Source organism: Chiloscyllium plagiosum, chromosome 4 (genome assembly GCF_004010195.1).
Source record: "Chiloscyllium plagiosum isolate BGI_BamShark_2017 chromosome 4, ASM401019v2, whole genome shotgun sequence".
Classification (NCBI taxonomy): domain Eukaryota; kingdom Metazoa; phylum Chordata; class Chondrichthyes; order Orectolobiformes; family Hemiscylliidae; genus Chiloscyllium; species Chiloscyllium plagiosum.
In genome coordinates, this window is record NC_057713.1 from 14525946 (window position 1) to 14547428 (window position 21483).

General features: G+C 39.6%; 1 protein-coding gene across 1 annotated transcript in view; it reads left to right on the forward strand.

Moving 5' to 3' along the window:
* The window catches only part of LOC122548766 (piezo-type mechanosensitive ion channel component 2), a 746345-nt gene that overhangs the window by 566797 nt on the left and 158065 nt on the right, over positions 1-21483 (forward strand). Inside the window, exons 23-24 of the mRNA XM_043687533.1 lie at positions 1195-1323; positions 5358-5558. Of these exons, the coding sequence (XP_043543468.1) occupies positions 1195-1323; positions 5358-5558 (330 nt within the window). The remainder of the gene's footprint in view (positions 1-1194; positions 1324-5357; positions 5559-21483) is intronic.

A 21483-nucleotide genomic window follows, 5' to 3' on the forward strand; every position in this document is an offset into this window, starting at 1 on the left:
TCTTATGAACAAAGACTAAACAGTTTGGAACTCTACTCACTGGAGTTTTGAGGAATGAGAGGTAATCTCATTGAAACAATAGGATTCTTAAGGTGCTTGTCAGGGAAAGTGCTGAGAGGATGTTTATCCTTGTCTTCGGAACTGTTTTCCACAGAGAGCTGTGGGGCAGAGTCCATCTGTATATTTAAGGCTGAGATAGATTCTTCAACAGTAGATAAATCAAGGGTTACAGGAAAAATGTAGCAAAGTGAATATGAAAAATGTTGGATCAGCATTTCACCTGTTGGATGACAAAGTAGGCTTGAGGAGTTGAATGGCCTACTCCTATTCCTATTTCGTATGGTCTTATGGATGACATATTTGTGGAAGGAGGCTATGAGGCATGAGTGTGCATAGCGTACCAATGAGGATGAAGTGGTAAGTGTTTGCCATTCAGATTGGTAAGTGTAGAAGTGCCTGAAAGAAAGGGATGTTAAATTTGCAAGGTTTACTGATCTGAAAGGTATTTTGTAGAAGAATGCTGAGAAAGTCAAGGTTGATGTTGGCCTCTGAAAATACATGCCACTCACTATTTTTGGTCTCCTGAAACCCTTGAACCTCTTGGACACTGTCTCCAGATCTGCTGTTCATTTGCTCAGTACTTCTAAATTGCTGATTGGGAGAGACTGTCATCTTCCTACCAACCTTTGTACATAGTTTCTTGTTTCTGTCCTCCAGATTCCCCATCATAATCTCCAGGTAAGAGTCCATACTCTAGTCTATATCCTGGGAATGGTTGGAGAGAGTAAATGGGAGGAAGCCTTTCAGTTCTCATTCCATTCTGCTGTAGTCACAGAAACTAATTTGAAATTCAGGCATTCCAACTCCTGTCAAATCTCTTCACCTTCCTTACACAGATTTGTGGCATCATCCTTTCTCAGATTAACAGGGAATGTGGATGAATGGTGATAACAACATAGCTGAGTTTAAAAAAGCCATGGCAAAGCCTACTTCAGTTGCAAATGGGTTTAACTTTGAAGTTCTTTTTAGAATGGTCTTTTAATGCCAGTCATTTTCAACCGTTAAAATGAATGCACTTATACAGTAAATTATTTCCATTAACAGGGAAAATAAATGAAAATAGAGCATTTAGTAATATTAATTATTTTTGTACTTAAGACTCCAAATAATATTCTTGAATATTTAATTCCTCAGCCACAACTTAATGAGACAAATGTAGAGAGCATTGAGAAATTGCACAAATCAGTGCTTTACGCCAGCCCGGTTGACCCAGCAAATTGGATTGGGCTAAGAAAGTCCTCTCCCCTTCTGGTATACCTTAAGGTATGGATTTGCTACAATATTTCCTAACTTTCTTTTCCATTCTAACATGTATTCAACAAAACAAAAGGAAGCGTTATCTCAAAAGGGACCAAGGAATGAATTTAAAGTCTGTATAGAAACTGATGCTCAGCTCGAGTGTAACCATTTGTGCATCTATTGGCATTGTCTCATGTTCCACATTGCCTCCATTAAAATAAATTAATGTCTCTAATGTAGTGTCAAAATATAAACAACATGTGCTAAGGGCTTTTCATACTGCAAATAAATGTAAACTTTATTTATGATGAGTGAAATTGAGGATTGTTGCTTAAAACATTTGTAATCAAACCTTGACAATCAAATTTGATCCCAATTCAAAAGGATACCAATGAGGAATGTTTATATTGTGTTTCCACATTATTTACAACAATGTTTTAAGCTCAAGACATTGATGCACTGTCACAGATCAGCATCAAGTTGCCATGTAATCATTTTCCCCTAAGAGAACGTTCTTTGGGCTACCATTTAGGCATATTTTGCATGATCTCCAACACTTCCTTTTCTTATTGCAGATTTCATTTAGTTGTGTTTTACACTTTTATTTGTATGTGCCTCAAATAGTGTAGTTTTTTAAATTTAATTTGAAAACAATAGATTGTCACATAAACCAAATTAAGAAAGGAGGAATTCAGTGTTATCCTGGATTATTCATTAGATTATTTTAATTAAGTGATCATAAATTAAGTAAAGATCTTATGCTGTTTTTGGAAGCTGAAGATAAAGCAAATGTAAATGAACCAACTATATTTAAAACAAATCTGTAAAAAATTTTGACTTATTGTTCTGAACCGCAGATATAAGTACTGGGAAACTTTCAAGTATGTACATGACCAATGGAATATTCATCTTCTGAAACAAATTCTGAAACACAATTTGATGGGTCCAAAGAGTGGAGGGCATATAAAGTTAAATCTAGCATCATTTCTTGAATGGTTTCACAAGGATTTCAGTGTATACAATGTAATTTATCTAATTCGCTGCACAATTTTCAGAATCTTACTGCAAAGATTAAAAGCTTTGCTTCAGACCATAGGAAAGCTGCCAAGGCCCAAGAGCAAACAATAAGCACATATTTTTTACAGATCGGTGGAGATGTAGTGGGGATGAGAGGAAGGTCTCAGAAACTGATGTCTAGTTGGGTAGCCAAATGAGTCCATGCTGTTCTGGCTTTTCTGAATGTGGGATTGAAGGAGAATGGAGAATTCCCTTGGATTAACTAAGTCATTGTTAAGGCTTTTCAGAAGTCAATTATGAAGTTCATTAACCCTGAATCCTGACTTCTTAGCCATGTAACTTGTTTCCTGAATGGTCAGCCACTTTTAAGATCATGAAGGCAAGTGAAGAGCTTCTTCAGTGAAACTGGCAAACTGGGAACGTTTATATTAACTGCAGCATTGTCCATTAATGAGACTGCTGTTCTCTCAGAGAGTGACTCTTTAATGCATATTTGTCAATTTCTTGGAACTATTTATGCATTGCCCCATGCTGTATCTGCTGGGAGGTCAAGAGCTGACATCACACAACTGTTCTTAACCTAGCAGCAAGAGCAACATCAGTAGGTGCAACAACACCTGTTCTATTCCTCAGCTGCATGTTCCTTCATAGACAGATAGACATGAAAAACCTTCCAGAAGGAGGTGAGACTGTTAACAGCAAGTCTACAGGCTGAAGATCAGCACTCTCAACCAATGTCACACAAGGCTCAGCCACTTATGGCAATTCATTTTCAGAATGTCCTAATTGTTTTTTTTACAGCTAATGAGTTGATTTGAAGTGTATGCGTTGTATGCAGTCATTGAATGCATTGCATAGCCTCTCAGCATAATCTCTCATAGTTCTTCAATACACCTCCCTGCTTTCATATACTTTCACCTTGTGAAGCAAGAGCTCCAGCCTGTCAACCAGAAGTATTTCTGCTTCTGCAATAACATCCAATTTTAAAATCATCTGTTATGACAACAAAAAGAAGCACTTGAATAATGGGTGTTACAGGTATCAGATGACTGGAGGGGAAAGCTGCCAAGTGGGTGAAGTTAACTGATTGTGACCTGGTTGGCAGGGGAATGTATTGGATCCAGAGGTGTGGCAAGAGTGTTTTGGGATTTTTAAAAAATTATTCATAGGACATGGGCATCACTATCCAGTATTTGTTGCCCATCCCTAATTGCTCAAAGGCAGTTAAGAGACAGCCACATTGCCAATGGTTTGGAATTACACGTAGGCTAGACCAGGTAAGGAGAGTAGTTTCCTTCCCTGAAAGAAACATTAATGAACAAAATAGGCTTTTCCTCCAACAACTGTGGTTTCATGGTCATCATTAAACTCATATTTTCAGATTTTGATTGAATTCAAATTTCACCATCTGTCTGGCAGGATTCAAACTTGGATTTCAGAACATCACTTGGGTCACTGGATTAATAGTCTGGTGATAATACCATTAGGCCATCACCTCCCTATTAGTCTTCTCTGTAGTTCAGGTTAGTTCTGGATATGGTGCTTGATTTAACTTGGACCTTGTAAAACAATAAACTATACTTTGGAATTTAAGAAATCCATTGGTCTCACCATCTGAAGTGCTGACCTATGTGACAATACTTACAACAAAACAAAACTACCAACAAAACATCCATTGACTATGTTTAATTTTTTCAAATCTATTTCTTTGTCTTGAATTTCCCACCAGTTCTAGTTATTTAATATTCCAAACTGTCATAATTGCTGAAACAAAAACAGAAATTGCTGGAAAAACTCAGCAGGTCTTCTCATTAAGAGTCGCCAGACTCAAAATGTTAAATCTCCTTTCTTTCCACAGATCCTGCCACATCTGCTGAGTTTTGCCAGCAATTTCTGTTTTTGTTTCAGATCTCCAGCATCAGTAGTTCCTTGCCTTATGTCAGTTGTAGTAACTTTTTAACTTCATAGTTCAGCAACTTGTTGCTTCAAAGTCTAGTACAAGACCTTAAGGCCCTGATTAACCAATGCCAAAAAGATCATAGATGCTACTCTTTGCACTTTACTGATGCTGTCTGATTGTTTAGATACTGGTCAAAGAATCAATGACGTAGGTCTGGTCACAATTCCTTGAGCAACCAACCTGATGAAGGGCTTTTGCCTGAAACGTCGATTTTCCTGCTCCATGGATGCTGCCTGACCTGTTGTGCTTTTCCAGCACCACTCTGATCTAAACTCTGGCTTCCAGCATCTACAGTCCTCACCTTTGCCTAGTTTGATTTTATGTAATTGCTGGTTAAGAAGGCTGGGAAAGAGAAAATGGAGAATTACAGATGTTTTAGTTTGATATCAGTAGGGTGCTCAATATTGGAATATATTATAAAGAATGTGATAAGGGGACATTTAGAACATTTCCCTTTAGTAAGATTGGGAAGAATGAACATGAAAGGGAAATCATGTTTGGCAACCGTATTTGAGTTTTTTGGGGATGTTATTGTAAGATATTACATAAAGGATAAGCAATGGATATGATATGTTTGGATTTTCAGAAGCTGTTGATAATCCCACTTAGGAGGTTAGTAAAAAAAATTAGAGCACATGAGGCTATTATGAATTAAATTGAGAATTCATTAACAGACAAGAAAAAAGTGGATATAAACAGGTCATTCTGAGGATGATAAGCTATAATGAGTGGGACTATAAGGAAGCTCTCGAGTATGCTCAAGGCAGAAGTCAGTGGATGTTCTGGGTGCTAATAACATCAGTTAATGGAGTTAAGATAAATGATCAGCCATGTTCTGGCTGAATGGTACAGCAGGCTTAATGTGCAATTTCTAGAAACTTGCTTAGTTCATTTTAGCTGCTATCAACAGCAAATTGCACTTACAAATAGTGCATTGTATGAAGGCAGATACCAAGAGCACCTTCTGACTTTTGTGGGACACCTTAAAGTTTCAAATTCTGTCATAACCAGTCCAGAATATATCTTCAGTACTTTAGGAAATTCAAGTATAATAAATGTAATTTTTTTTTCTCTTTTCTAGAACAACCTGCTGATTCTTGCTGTTTTAGCATTTGAAGTCACAATCTACCGTCATCAGGAGTATTTTAGGCTCCGCAATAACCTTCCACATCCAGTAACAAAAACTATCTTTCATGACATCACAAGACAACACTTGGATAATGGACTGGTGAACTGTGCCAAGTATTTCATAAATTACTTCTTCTACAAGTTTGGGCTGGAGGTGTGCAGCATATGGATTTGAAATAAAATCTTATTTATATGCCTCAGTAATCAAAGATATTCAAGTAATATGTAAATGATAGTTAATTGAAAAATATGAGTGGTCAGAAGGACAAATAATATTTTTATTCATATTTATTGGAATGGCAGGGATGCCTGACAAGTCCAAGGTGTTCCCAGTGGAAAGCAGATTTTCCTTAGAGTCAGACTGCAGAAATGCCTGGAGGTGGCTTGCCAATGATTGAAATTTGGCATCAAGGTTTCTCATTGTAACTTGTGATGTGGAGGTACTGGTGTGGATAAAGTTAACAATCACACAGCACCAGGTTATAGTCCAACAGATTTATTTGGAGTACAAGTTTTTGGAGCACTGTTCCTTCGTCAGGTAGCTAGTGGGGCAGGATCATAGGACACAGAATTTATAGTTTCAACCAATGCGGTGTATTGAACAAACCAAGATTGTTGTTGTCTTTAATCACTTAGAATGGGTTGGAACTTTGCAGAGTGGTACAGAGCAGTTAGGAAATAGACACCTCAGTGTAGTGGTTTTGGTCTGAAACATTCAGACCAGAAATGTTTAGTTAGAACCTGAAAGCAGGTTTTTGAAGCTAACAAAGTTTAAGCTCAAGGATAATCAAGGAAGAGTTTATCAATCTCTCAAGACTGGGAAGTGAAAGAAATAGTTACTTCAAATCTATAGTTGTAATAAAGAAGAGACCTCTCTCTCTGGTATTTGAGAATATAAAATGATAGTGTTGGGATTAGGTGGGATTGTGTCTTTCAAATGTAAATAGTTCAGTAAACTGTATTATTGTTAAAGCCCCCAATCTACAGCATTGCATGCTTATAGTTCAGTGAAGGACCACTGCATTAATTATATAAAGAAAACAAAATATTTTCTATCAAGCCAGATTTTAAATCAGTGATATAATGTGTCCAGAAGTAACATCAATTGAGATCATAATAAGTGGGGACTGTTGAGGGATTTGAATTCATTGGATCTAAATCTGTCTTCTTAAAGTAGTGGGTATGTGGAGGTTTTGGACAGGAAATGTTTGATATGTGGTGAAGTTTAATGCACGTATTTTAATGAGAGTTTTGAAAGTTGCTAAGAGTTTTCTGGAAGTTATTGAGTCATAAGCATGGAAACAGATCCTTTGGTCAAACTCGTACATGCCACCCTGACATCCCAATCTGATCTCGTCCCATGTGCCAGCATTTGGCCAATATCCCCTCTAAACTTCTCCTATTCATATACCCATCCAAATGCCTTTTAAATGTTGTAATTTTACCTGCCTCCACCACTTCCTCCATCAGCTCGTTCCATACACAAGCGTGAAAAAGTTACACAGGTCCCTTTTAAATCTTTCCCCACTCACCTTAAACCTATGCCTTCTGGTTTTGGACTCAACCACCTTAGGAAAAAGACCTTGATTGTTCACCCTATCATGCACCTCATGATTTTGTAAACCTCTATAAGGTTACACCTCAGCATCCAATGTTCTAGAGAAAAAAGCCCCAGCCTATTCAGCTTTTTTCCCATAACTCAAACCCTCCAGTCTCAGCAACATCCTTGTAAATCTTTCCTGCACCCTCTCAAGTTTAACAACATCCTTTCTATAGAACAGTGACCAGAATTATATGCAATATTCTAAAGGTTGAAGATATAACAGTGAGCAACTTGAAACCTTTGATTAAGGTGAACTCTGGGAGTTCACAGATAAAAAGAAGTAAAAGCAGGACCTTGTAATGAGGAGATTCTTCAAATGATTATCCAACATTAAGAATTTGAATAGGTGAAATCTAAAACTGAGATGGCACAGCTAGATTAGCTAGGATTCAGTTAGAAATGGAGAAAAAAATGACTTAGAGAGTGAAAAAGAAGTGAAATAAAAACTGAATTAGAGAAGGTAAAATTAAAATACATGAGGGAGAAAGAAACCAGAAGATAATGAAAAGTGAGTAAAATAAAAAAACGAAACAAGATGAAATTTAAAAATCGTAGTTTCTAAAGAGTAACTGAAATTAGACAACATGATTTGCCCAAAGAAAGGCTTAGAGCCATGGTCTCCAACTCACAGATTGTGATTGACTAATTGATCCAGTCTCAATAGCAGTCTCAGTTTCTCATTCTCATTCTGCATTCTGCCTAAGCTGTGCCTGTTGATCATCATGCTGAATCATGATATTCACTTCCAGAAGCTACTGCTGGACTTGGAGGTCCTTGCAGAACAAACAAAAATTAACAAGAACCCTGCTATGTCCAACATCCAGTACCTGAGTGACATAGCTGACCCAGGTCCCCAAAAACAAATTACAGTCACAAAAGTGACTTCCTGACCTTCTTGAGAACAACAGCAACATTCCAGTTCTGAGGTGCGGATCCAGAGGCCCACCTGCAGTGTGACCAGTGGCATCACAAATTACAGGATGAAGTGATATAGGGAAAAGGGCTTCCAGCTCCACATTTAAAACTCATAATTTGTGCAAGTGCAGAATTTATGTCTGAATTCAATCTATTTTAAAACTTGGTTTACAAAAACCTTTACGTCCTGTTGTTTATTATGTGTGGTGCAGATCTCTAACCCAAGGCGTATTCTCGTTGGAGGCTGGTAGCTAGTGTAAGCTTGCTTTTTATCTTATCTAAAAAATGCTTCCTTGGCTGGTGACAATGATGAGTGATGAAGTTAGAAGTCACACAACACCAGGTAATAATCCAAAAGTATTATTTGAAATCACAAGCTTTCTGAGTGCTTCTCCTTTGTCAGGTGATTTCACCAAACAAAGGAACAGCGCTCCAAAAGCTTGTGATTTCAAATAAAACTGTTGGACTATAACCTGGTGTCATGTGACTTCTGACTTTGTCCAGCCCACTTCAACAGTGACACATCCATATCAATGGTGAGTGAAGACCCTGGAACATCTAAAATGAAACTGAAGACATACAACTTCCATATGGAATAAGAAAATGATTTTTTTTTTAGAACTGCAAAAGGTAACAGCATTTGCCTTATGTCACCATGGTATGTCAACAAGTAAAAGGAGAATTTGGAATGACATCACACAATGATGCACAGTAAATTGATGGATAGTTTTCCCTTGAACAGAAACAAAGAAAGTTGACAATTTTAAGGTTGTTTGAAAGTTCAACATTCATTTTTTTCCAGCAAACCAGCAAATTAGAACCCAGACTTCAAGGTATTAGCAGATAAGCGTCAGTTACAGGTGTCACACTGAGACCCAGTGATTAGAGGACAAAATGAATAATTATATATACGTGGAATTGAATTTATATAGCTCTGAAATAAACTATTTATTTCATATTTACTGAGTGGTATATCCCAGATTGCACTTCAAAAAGTAAAATTGATGTGGGAGGTGGTGATATAATGATAATGTCACTAGACTAGTAGTATAAAATAACAGGCTAATGTTCAATTGTTCCAGAAGTGAGAAATTTCCATTGTGAGGATAGATTTTAAAATTTAGGACCATTCTCCTGGGAGAGAAGGTTAAGAAGAGATCTGATATTCAGTTGCAGAGCTGGCATAGACATAGTAGGCCAAATGACCACTTTCTGTGCCATACATTTCTCTGATTTTCTGTTTAAAAACAATTTAAGGACATTAGCCTAGAATAAAGAAGGAAGGAGGAGATAGTAACATTAACTGGGACCGTAACCGTTTACCTGTCCTTTCCCCAAATATCTGAAAATTCTTCTCCTCTACGTTTTTATCTAATTCTTTGTTGAAAGTCTTTATTACTGAAGATGGGTAGCAATAATGTTTTTGTCCTTATTTGTTACACTTTGTAAACAAAATATCTCAGAACTAATGGTTGGACTTTACTAAAACTGGCAAATGGTATGTGTATGACTCAAGGAAAAGCTGATTACCTTTCGGCAAAGATGAAGAAAGTGAATTTGCATTTCTAAACAAAATGTTGGAATTATTTCGCACAGGACATTGACTGTTTTAAAATGTTATGGATTACCTCATTTGGTGATGCAATTTGTCACAGATGTCAAAACGTGAAGAATTTTCAGAGCAGGTTGTTGGATGTGGATTGTGAGGTAGAAGCTTTTAATAAAAAGATTTTCTTTTCATTTTTAACCTTGTAGTTAGATAATCAAACTGGGAGGGAAAAGTCTCAAGGAAAGGCAGCATTGTGAAAGCATTGTATTAATATTGAATGAACACAGCATGGACATACTAAGTTCTCTGTAATATTTTATCCCTCTCCTGTGCCGAGGTCCAGGCACAGCAATGCTAAACCAGAAATCAATGTGTACACCCACTATTCGATGTGCATGGATCCTGCAGTGGCTTTGCAGAGTTAGAGATTTAGGAATTTGGGGTCACGGAGGCAAAGGTTTAATTAGTGGAATCTTTAAGCAACAGACTTGTAGATATATTTTTACTCATGAGGACTGACCTTCAAGGCTGATTTTGTGTGCTTCAAAATAGACAGCTTGGAACAGGTTAAGTTTTTGTACTTAGTCTTCATCACAACATTAGTCTGACTTGAGGGACTGAGAGAAATATCCTCTCTTTTTCTCTTTTTTAATATTTAGCAACTACAATGTTGTGGATGATAAACGTTTTACTGTTCTGTCTTCCTTTTCACATACGCTGTGACTTTTGTTGAAATATACTAGTAAAGGCTAGGAAAAGCCTTGTGTGCAGAGAATTGTAAGCGCATGGACTTTTTTGCTGCAAGAAAAGAATGGGCAAGCTTTGAAGCAGAGAAAAATAAAAGACTATGGGCGAGACAGTGGGTTTTATTTTGATTGTTATCCAGGCTGATGGATCCCCAGTTCTCCAGCATCTTTTCCAAACAACATTGCTTGTGTGTGAATCTAAATGCTGGCTTGTGACAAGCTAGTCACCAAAAAGGACATCACTACTAAGCTGACTGTCCTCATTTGACTTCCACACATTCACACTTTTAACAAATAGGAGATATATCCTTGGTTCCTACCTATTTTTTTCATTAATATTCTACACCTCAGTGATGTTTCTGAAAATATCAGATCAGATTCTGTATGTACATTAACAATATCCTGCTGGAATTCACCTTTTTAATTGCTATGCAGTTTACCCAGCTCTGAATATTTGATGAGTTGACCATTTTGCCAAATCAATCCATTATTTTGAATTAACACTACAAACTCTGAATCCTAACCATAAATCCAGCTGCCTACTGTACTGCTTTCTGAGGCAAAACTAAATTATTTGCAAACTTGATGCTCTATTTAACCCTGAGCTCAGTTTCTGACCTAATATTGTTTCTTAATTTGTTCACTGGATAAAAGTGTCTCAGATAAAAGTGGCCATAAAACTTTACCCATCTCTAATTATTCTTACAATTGATGGTGAGCTACTAACAAGTCTATTTTACCTTAAAAAAATCTCTGCCTCAGCTCATCCAAGAGTGAATTTTGTAACACTGGACTCAACAAGCTGAATTTAACCAAATCAATTTTGGAGAGTTTCAGTGAGGACTTCTCTCAATGAGCTTTAGCACGTTATGTCACAATTCTCCACTGCTGATTTCATAGCGCTGCTATTATGCAATCACTAGCAGCAGAGGTATTCGTTGCTGTCAGAACTTTCTAGGAGTTATGCCACTGACATCAGTCTGATCAACTGTCGTTGCAACTGCAGCTACAGAAATGAAACTACACAGGCTACTTCTCCTTGGTGGCAGAATATATTCAAACCGTGTGAAAAGGTTTCTCCAGTGTCCAGTATGGCATAACATCTTGTCATTGTTCAATGTGGGAGCATCACCATGTCGAAAAGCCTTCAAACAGTGAAAATGTTAACAGAAAAAGCAAAGAACAATTAAAGAAAAAGATCTATATTTGTTTCTAGGAATAAATAAGGGCTGCTTGCTTTTCAAGCAACAACAAACTTGCAGTCCATGAATGATCACTTCACCTAACTTATACCTGTTGAAGCCAGTTATCAATTAAACACTGTTTGACTTGTTACACCCACTGTTGCAGTGCTGTGTAATGTTGAAGGTGATGGTCCTCATGCTCAGTGTCCTTTGCTTCTTCCTTGTAAGACTGCTGCTGCTCTCTCAGCTCTTTAGAAGTCATTACATTCCTTCTTTACCTGTTTTAGTTACACAGAACACAACATGCAAGAATTATGCAGCATAGATTATCTGGACTGTACTGCAGGGTGCCCTGTGAGTGATACAGGCATTAGAATCTCATCTTCAGGAGGCTTACCATCTACTCCATGATTCATTGCTGGAAGATTGGACTGTATTATATCTAATTACGTCTGAATACAGAGGTTGAGTAATGGAGTCATCAGCCACAGTTACAGATGGTAGCCCTGGTATCCCAGTAAGCATCCTTGTAAGACATCTGACCCTTGAGACCAAGCAGGAACCTGAGAGTTCTTAAGGATATAGGCATCATGGCAACTTGCACATTACCTGGTGCAGACTTCTAAAATGTGGTACCAAAGATTATAGAAGACTTATACGTTTATGGAATGGAATCCTTTCCTGTGGATGGAGTCTGCTACAATAAGATATGGTGCTGTAACGCAATCTGTGTACAGTGCACACTGCACCTGGGAGAAGTAAGCACTGAGCTTATCACAGGGAAACGTGTCTGTGGCAACAATGCACCTGTTCATCTAAAGGAAACGGCATCAAGTATGATAGACTGTAAAACTCTTGTACCTCCTCTGCATGAGGAAACCTTTAGCTGTGATTTCTTCAAATGGAGGCTATTCAGCAGCCAGTGGAAATTGGCATATTTATTCCTCATTCATTTATCTGTGTCTTTTTTACAATGTACCCGCAGTGATGATAACCTCTGCTGTCCCTGAATCTATTGATCACTGTTCCAATGAACCTGTTTGGGGAATATCAGAAACAGAACAGCCTCTTAATAATGTAAGCAGTCAGTTTTAACATCACATACTTGTGACAGTTTAGCATAGTTCTAAACACAATGGTACATAGAAGACTTGGCAAGGAAAGCCATGGGATGGATGTACATAGTCTTTTGACATAGGACCTTACTCTGATAGTTGGAGCATAAACCATACCATTCAAATGCTATAGGAGTTTGAAAGTGTTGTAGGATTGCTGAAACCTTGCAACCCCCACCCACCCCCACCATCACCCAATAAAAGCAGCTTGCATGTAAAGTATGGTGATAAATGCTTACAGCTCAAGGTGAGAGGTCACTGAATCCCCCATTATCAATATCCTGGGCATTACCATTGACCAGAAACTAAACTGTACTCGTCATTTAACTGCTGTGGTTACAACAGCAGGTCAGAGGCTAGGAATCCTCGAGCAAATAACTCACATCCTGACTCACCAGTGCCGGTCCTCAATCTGCAATGCACAAGTAAAGAATATGAAGGAGTACGATCCACTTATCTGGATGAGTGGAGTTTCAACAATGTTCAAGAAACTTGACACCATCCAGGACAAAATGTCCCACTTGATTCCCACCACATCCACAAACGTTCACTCTCTCCACCACTGATGCTCAAATAACAGTGTGTACCATTTACAAGATGTATTGTAGGAATTCACCAAGTTATTTAGACAAAATCTTCTGTGAGCAGAAGAGCAATAATTTCTTAGGAACACCACCATTTGCATGTTCCTCTGCAAATCACATATCACCCTGACTCGGAAATGTGTCAGCGTTTGTTCAGTGTCAGTGACTAAAAATCCAGCACCTCCCTCCTTTATGGCATTGTGCTTACGTTCAATGGATTTCAGCAGTTCAAGAAATGAGCTACCCTCTACCTTCTCAAAGGTAACTGGGCAATAAGTGCTGACTAGCCAGTGATACTCATATCCCATGAGTGGACAAAACAGAGGTGGAGCTCCTGTATTCAGACAGATTAAAAAGAAACATTTACTCCACCCACTTGGTGTGTGATAGCAGTCAGTTTGCATTGAGGATTATCAGATCAGTCATGATCTTATTGAATAGCAGAGCAATTTCAACCAGCTAAATGCCCCTACTTGTGTTCCTACATCTGATGGTCTTATTTTGCATTTGTGATTTGGATGAGGGTGGAAGGTAACACAAGTCATGTTTTGCAGAATGAGTCACAGCTTATCCTGGTAAACTTTTTTTCTTTGCACTCTTATCAGAACCCATCGGTTCTGAGCTTCTACACATTCCAACATTTTAATTTAAACATTTTAATTTAAATCTTCGTGCCCCAACATTGCCACATAGGCATTGGCATGACAGCTTAGCCATACCAACCATCATGATGTATTGTGCAAGTATTGAAGCCAGGGTTGTTAATTCTGTATGTCATCATACTGCTTCCAAACCCCGAATAACTTTCCAACTTCTCTGTCACATTAGTGGACACTGAAAACCCATGTTAACTTTCAGTGAGCAGGGTCATTTGGCTGTACACTTGCAGTCTGTTTGCTGAAAGAGCTGCTGTAAGTGTGCCATTGATGTACCACAGTGTCACACCACTAAATGTCCTTCAACTTAACTCAGCCTATGGAATTAACTGAAGTGGAGAATGGTATGGTAGAAGAGGTTGCTGGTGGTCAGTGCCCAAAGAGTATACCATAAGATGTTGGAGACTGCACTTCCAAGATGGCGGCCCAGATGCATAAGCTGTTAGATACCAGCTTTAACTTTCATGTCGTATAAATTAGACAAGAAAAGGTAACAATAAGATTTCAATACACGCAAGTGTACCTCTTGCTGCTCTCTAATGAGATTTTTGTATTGCCATTATCAAGATTCACTTTTTTCAGATCCGGCCATATTTTGTCAATTAAGTCAGTATTGACTATGTCATTCACAGGCTGAGAAAATCCAATCCAGCATTTCCATTACACAACATATCCAGTTTTCCATCTTCCAATCACCTTAACCTAAGAACCCATAAAAATGTTGCCCAGAACACAAGTTTTCATTTATTTCTTATGTTTACTGCCATATATTTGTTCCATATCCTCAAATTTTAAAATTTTTAACTTTTCCTTCAAATTCCTTCATTGCTAGTTCCGGGGTTTTGACCCGCTATCCAATAAAGACATTGGCACTGCACCCTTACCTTAAGTGATATTTCTTTTCAAAAGAAATTCACTTCCATCTAATTTGCTACTCCATAAAGCCTGGTGACGTTGGCAACCATACATTTTGCTTGTATGATCAAACTGATCCTGGTTTCAAAATTTCCTGTCTGTAAATTCATAAACTCCACAAGATCTTTGTCTTTCTGCAATTCTGTCTTCTTGTGCATCTTGCATTTTATTTATTCTATCATTGGAGATCATACTTTTAAATATCTGTGCCCTGAGTTTAGTAATTCCCTTCTTAAATATTTCTGCTTTTCGAATTCTACCATCTACAAAGCACTTCTTAAAATCTCCCTTTTTACCAATCTTTTAATGAGCTGTCCAATGATCTTAAGTGGCTCAATTACAAATATTGTTTGAAAGCAATCTAATATGTGACTAATGAGTTTTTACTATTAAAATTGCCACATGCGTGGGGAGGCAATAGCCTAGTGATAATATTATGAGATTATTAATCCAGAAACTCAGTTAGTGTTCTGGGGAAAGTGAGGACTGCAGATGCTGGAGATTAGAGTCAAGAATTCCTTTTGCCTGAAATGTTGACTCTCCTGCTCCTCAGATGTTGCCTGACCTGCTGTGCTTTTCCAGCATCACATCTCGACTCTAATGTTACGGGGACTCAGATTCACATCTCACAAATGGTGGATTTGAATTCAATAAAAAAAATGCCTGGAATTAAGAATCTGTTGATGGACATGAAGCCATTGTTGCTTAGTTCATAAATATTGTTCAGGGAAGGAAATCTGTCATCCTCACCTGCTCTGGCCCACATGTGACTCCAGACCTTCAGCAATGTGGTTGACTCTAAACTACCTTCTGAAGCAGTTAACAAGCCACTCAGTTGTACAAGTCATGATAATATCTCAGTGAAGATATGAAACCAGATGGACCACGAGTCTTAAACTCAGGCACCGGAATAGACAATAATAGAAACAGTCCTGTCAACCCTGCAAAGCCCTCCTTACTAACATCTGGACAGTGGTGCCAAAATTGGAAGAGCTGTCTCACGGATTAGTTAAGCAACAGCTTGACATAGTCATACTCATGGAATTGTACCTTGCAAACAATGTCCCAGACATGGCCATCACTATCCCTGGATATGTCATGTCCCACCAGTAGGACAAACCCAGCAGAGGTTATGGCACAGTGGTATACAGTCAGGAGGGAGTTGGTCTGGGAGTCCTCAGCTTTGATTCCTGACCCAAGATGTCTCATGGCTTCAAGTTAAACATGGTCAAGGAAATTTGCTGATTATCATAACCATTCTCCCTATCTGATAAATCAGTGTTTGTCCACATTGGACAGCACTTGGAAGAAGCACTGAGGGTAGGAAGTGTGCAAAATGTTCCCTAGAATTTCCATGACCACTACTGCTCAAACCGGTTGAGTCCTAAAGAACACACCTGCTAGGTTGGATTGCAACAGGCAGTGAGAGAAACAGGAGGGAAAACATAGTTTACCTCAATCTTAGCAGTCTCTCAGCTGCAGATGCATTTTTTCATGGCAGTAAGAGTAACCATTGCACAGTCCTTGTGGAGGCATAGTTCCACCTCACATTGAGAATATCCTCCATCATGTAAAAGAGTCATAGTCATAAATTCATTCAACCCGGAAACAGACCTTTTGGTCCAACCAGTCCATGCCAAACATACTTCCAAACTAAACTAGTCCTACTTGCCTGCCCCTGCCCCATATCCCTCCAAACCTTTCCTATTCACATACTTACCAAAGTGTCTTTTAAACATTGTAAATGTGCTCTCATTAACCTCTTCCTCAGGAAGTTCAATCCCCATGCAAACCATTCTCTATGTAAAAGGTTTGCCCCTCATGTCTTTTTTAAATCCTTTCCTCTCACCTTAAAATTGCACCCCCTAGACTTGAAACCCCCCAACCCAAGAAAAGGGCACCTGCCATTTACCTTATCTATACCCCTCATGATTTTATAAACCTCAATAAGGTTACCTCTCAACTTCCTATGCTCCAGTTAAGAAATTCCAGTCAATCTAGCCTTTAAATGAATGAATGAACTGAATTGAATTTATTGTCACATGTACCGAGGCACAGTGAAAAGCTTTGTCTTGCAAGCAATATAGGCAGATCACATAGCTAAGTAGCATTGATAGTAAATAATAGGTAAACAGCGGCAAAAACAAAAACACAGGTACAGGCTAATGTTAAGAATTTGTGAGTCCATTCAGTATTCTAACAACAGTAGGGTAGAAACTGTTTTGAAACTGGCTGGTGCGTGTGTCCAGGCTTCTGTACCTTCTCCCCAAAGGTAGAGGTTGTAGAAAAACATTACCAGGGTGGGATGGATCTTTAAGAATGCTGGCGGCCTTTCTTTGACTGCAGGCCTGGTAGCTGGATACTATAGATGGGTGGTTGGCCTTTGTGATTGTCCGGGCCGAGTTCACCACTCTCTGTAACCGTCTCCAATCTTGAATGGTAGAGTTGCCATACCAGGTAGTGATACATTCAGACAGAATGCTCCATATGGTGCACTTATAAAAGTTGGCAAGGGTATTCACCATGATGCTAAAATTCATCAGCTGCCTGAGGAAGAAGACATGTTGGGCCTTTATAACCAGTGCATCCAAGAAACATGAAGAGTCCAAGAAACCTTGTTGTAGATGACCACTCCCAGGAGCTTGACACTGTCCACTCGTTCCACCTCTGTGCTGTTACTGTGGAGGAGGGTATGAGTTACATTCCGCCAATAATGGGTTCCTTAGTTTTGATGGCATTGAGAGCTAGGTTGTTCTCAGTGTACCATTTTTCCAGGTCTTCCACCTCCTGTCTGTAGTCTGTTTCATCGCCATCTGAGATTCAACCAACTATGGTGGTGTCATCAGCGAACTTGTAAATGACATTACTCTGGTATTTGGTGACATAGTCATGGGTATACAGTGAGTACAGTAGAGGGCTGAGTACACATTCCAAGGGGTCTGCAGTGTTGAGTGCTAGTGATGATGAAATATTGTCCCCAAACTTCACTGATTTGTGGCCTGTGGGTCAGGAAACAGGATCCAGTTGCAGAGAGTGGGGCTTAATCCAAGATCACTAAGTTTAGTAATCAGTCTCGAGGGGATAATAGTGTTGAAGGTTGAACTGTAGTCAATGAGTAGGATTCTTACGTAGCTATTCTTGGTGTCAAGATGCTCTAGGGAAGAATGAAGGGCAAATGATATGGCATCTGACATGGATCTGTTGGTCGGAAAGGCAAATTGGAGTGGGTCACGAGTAGTGGGGAGGCTGGAGTTGATTAATGGCATGGCTGGCCTTTCAAAGCACTTCATGACCTTGAAGTTAGGGCCACTAGGCGGTCATCATTGAGACATGCTGCATGAGTCTTCTTCGTCACAGGGATGCTGTTGGCCCTCTTGAAACAGGCAGAGACTCTGGCCTGCTGCAGGGCGAGGTTGAAGATGTCCAAAAAGACCTTTGCCAGTTGCTCTGAGTGCACGGCCTGATAATCCATCTGGTCCCGTCACTTTCCTTGAAGGAAAACTGATCTGACCTCTGATGCAGTGACTGTTGGGATAGGTTCGTCAGGACTTGTCAGAATAGGTGTTATCGCTCCACCGAAATTCTGCTCAAAGTGAGCATAGACGGTGATGAGATGAGCTGGGAGGGATATGGCATCATCTGCTATCTTGCACTGTCTCTTTTTAGAACCTGTGATGTCATTCAGTCCTTGCCATAGTCTGAATGTCTGTCTGGGTGTCTAGTTTAGATCAGTATTGGTTCTAGGCTGTCTTAATGGCTCTGCGAAGGCCATACTTGGATTCTTTATATTTGTATGGGTTTCCTGATCTGCAGGCCTCATGCCTGGTTTTTAGCAGGTTCTTTATGTCCTGATTCATCTAGGGTTTCCTATTGGGGAACACCAGGATTGACTTCCTCGGTATACAGTCCTCCACACACTGCTTTGTTTATAACTCAAACCTTGCATACTCAGCAACATCCTGGTAAATTTCTTCTGAATCCTCTCCAGCTTAATTATATCCTTCCTATAACTGGGTCACCAGAACTGGGCACATTACTCCAGAAGAAGCCTCACCTGTACAACCGCAACATGACTTCCCAACTCCTACAATCAAAGGACTGAGCAGTGAAGGAAGTGTGATAAACGCCTTTTTAACCACCCTGTGGTTAATATGTGATGAAAACTTCAAAGAATTATGTACTTGAACCCCTAGGGTCCTCTGTTCTGCAACACTACCCAGGACACCACTAACTGTAAACGTCCTGAACCTGTTTGTTGTACCAAAATACAATAACTTACATTTATACAGATTGAACTTGATCTGCCATTTTATTAGCCCATTGGCCCATTTGATCAAGATCCCTTTGTAATCTTAGAAAACTGTTCTTCACTGTCTGTGAAATGGAACACAAATCTCAACCAGATCTAACAACTCAAGACTGAGAATCCATGAGATGAGAGGCCATTAACAACATCAAAATTGTACCTTAACACAATCCGCAACCTCATGGCCTGGCATATCAACCATTCAGCCATTACAATCAAGCCAAAAAAATAAATCCAGGTTCAATGAAGAGTGCAGGAGGACATGCCAAATGCAGCACCAGGCTTATCTAAAATGAGGTGGCAACCTGGTGAATCTACCAAACAGGACTACCTGCATGCCAAACAGTATAAGCAGCAAGTGATAGACAGAGCTAAGCAATCCCAGAACCAATGGATCAGATCTAAGCTCTGCAATCCTGTCGCATGCAGTTGTAAATTGGTGGACAATTAAACCATTCACTGGCAGAGGATGATCCACAAATATCCCCAACCTCAAAGGTGGAAGAGTCCAACACATCCTGTGGAAAAGATAAGGTGGATACATTTGTAGCAATCTTTAGTGAGAAGTGCTAAATAGATGATCCATCTCGGCCTCCTCTAATGGTCCCTAGTATCTCACATCCCAGTCTTCAGCCAATTTGATTCACTCAACATGATATCAAGAAATGGTTGGAGGCACCGGATATTGAAATGTCTATGGGCGCTGACAATATTCCAGCAACAGTACTGAAGCTTTATGCATCAGAACTTGCCACTCCCAAGTTGTTCTAGTACAGTTATAGCATTGGCGTCTACCTGATGAAGTGGGAAAATGTCCAGCTATGTCCTGTAAACAAAAAGCAGGACAAATCCAACCCAGCTAATTACCATACGTCAGTTTACTCTTGATCAACAGTAAAATGATAGAAGGTGCCATCATCAATGTGATCAAGGAGCACCTGCTCAGCAATAACCTGCTTAGTGACGCCCAGTTTGGATTCTGGCAGGGCCTCTCAATACCTGACCTCATTACATCCCTAGTTCAAACATGGACAAAAGTGTTGAATTCTAGAGGTGAGGTGAAAGTGACTGCCTTGACATTGAGGCTGCATTCAATCAAATGTGGCCTAAAGGAACCATAGCAAATCAATGGGAATCAAAGGCCAAATTTTCCATTGGTTGGGGTCATACCTGGCACATCGGAAGATGGTTTTGTTTGTTGGAGGTCAGAGTCGAGAGTGTGGTACTGGCAAAGCACAACAGGTCAGGCAGCGACCAAGGAGCAGGACAATTGACGTTTTGGGCAAAAGCCCGTCATTCCTGTTAGTCCTCATGCTTCTTGGATGCTACCTGACCTGCTGTGCTTTTCCAGCACCACACTCTCGACTCTAATGTCCAGCATCTGCAGTCCTCACTTTCGTCCTTTGTTGGAGATCAGTCATATCAGTTCCAGGGCATCTCTGCAGGAATTCCTCAGGGTAGTGCCCTAGGCCTAGATCTGGTTCATCAATAATCTTTCCTCCATTATAAGGTCAGAATTAGAGATGTTTGCCAATGTTCACTCAATGTTCAGCTCCATTCGTGACTCCTCAGATACTGAAGCAGTTCATGTTCGAATGGAACAATATCTGGACCATATCCAGGGCTGACAATTAGCAAGTAGCATTCACACCAGACAAATGCCAAACAATGACCATGTGCAAAATGAGTGCTACCATCACTGAATCCTTCATATCAACATCCTGGAGATTACCATTGACCAGAAACTTAACTGGACTCACCACATAAATACTGTTGCGACAAGGTATAGACAGGATAGATTGAGTGAATCTTTAGAAGAGTATAAAGAAAGTAGGAGTATACTGAAGAGGGAAATCAGGATGGCAAAACGGGGACATGAGATAGGTTTGGCAAATAGAATTAAGGAGAATCCAAAGGGATTTCACAAATATATTAAGGACAAAAGGGTAACTAGGGAGAGAATAGGGCCCCTCAAAGATCAGCAAGGCGGCCTTTGTGTGGAACCACAAAAAAAAGGGGAGATACTAAATGAATACTTTGCATCGGTATTTACTGTGGCAAAGGATATGGAAGATACAGACTATAAGGAAGTAGATGGTGACATCTCGCAAAATGTCCAAATTACAGAGGATGAAGTGCTGAATGTCTTGAAACAGTTAAAGGTGGATAAATCCCCAGGACCTGATCAGGTGTACCCAAGAATTCTGTGGGAAACTAGAGAAGTGATTGCTGGGCCTCTTGCTGAGATATTTGTATCATCGATAGTCACAGGTGAGGTGCCGGAAGACTGGAGGTTGGCAAACATGGTGCCACTGTTTAGGAAGGGCGATAAAAACAAGCCAGGGAACTATAGACCGGTGAGCCTGACCTCGGTGGTGGGCAAGTTGTTGGAGGGAATCCTGAGGGACAGGATATACATGTATTTGGAAAGGCAAGGACTGATTCGGGATAGTCAACATGGCTTTGTGCATGGGAAATCATGTCTCACAAACTTGATTGAGTTTTT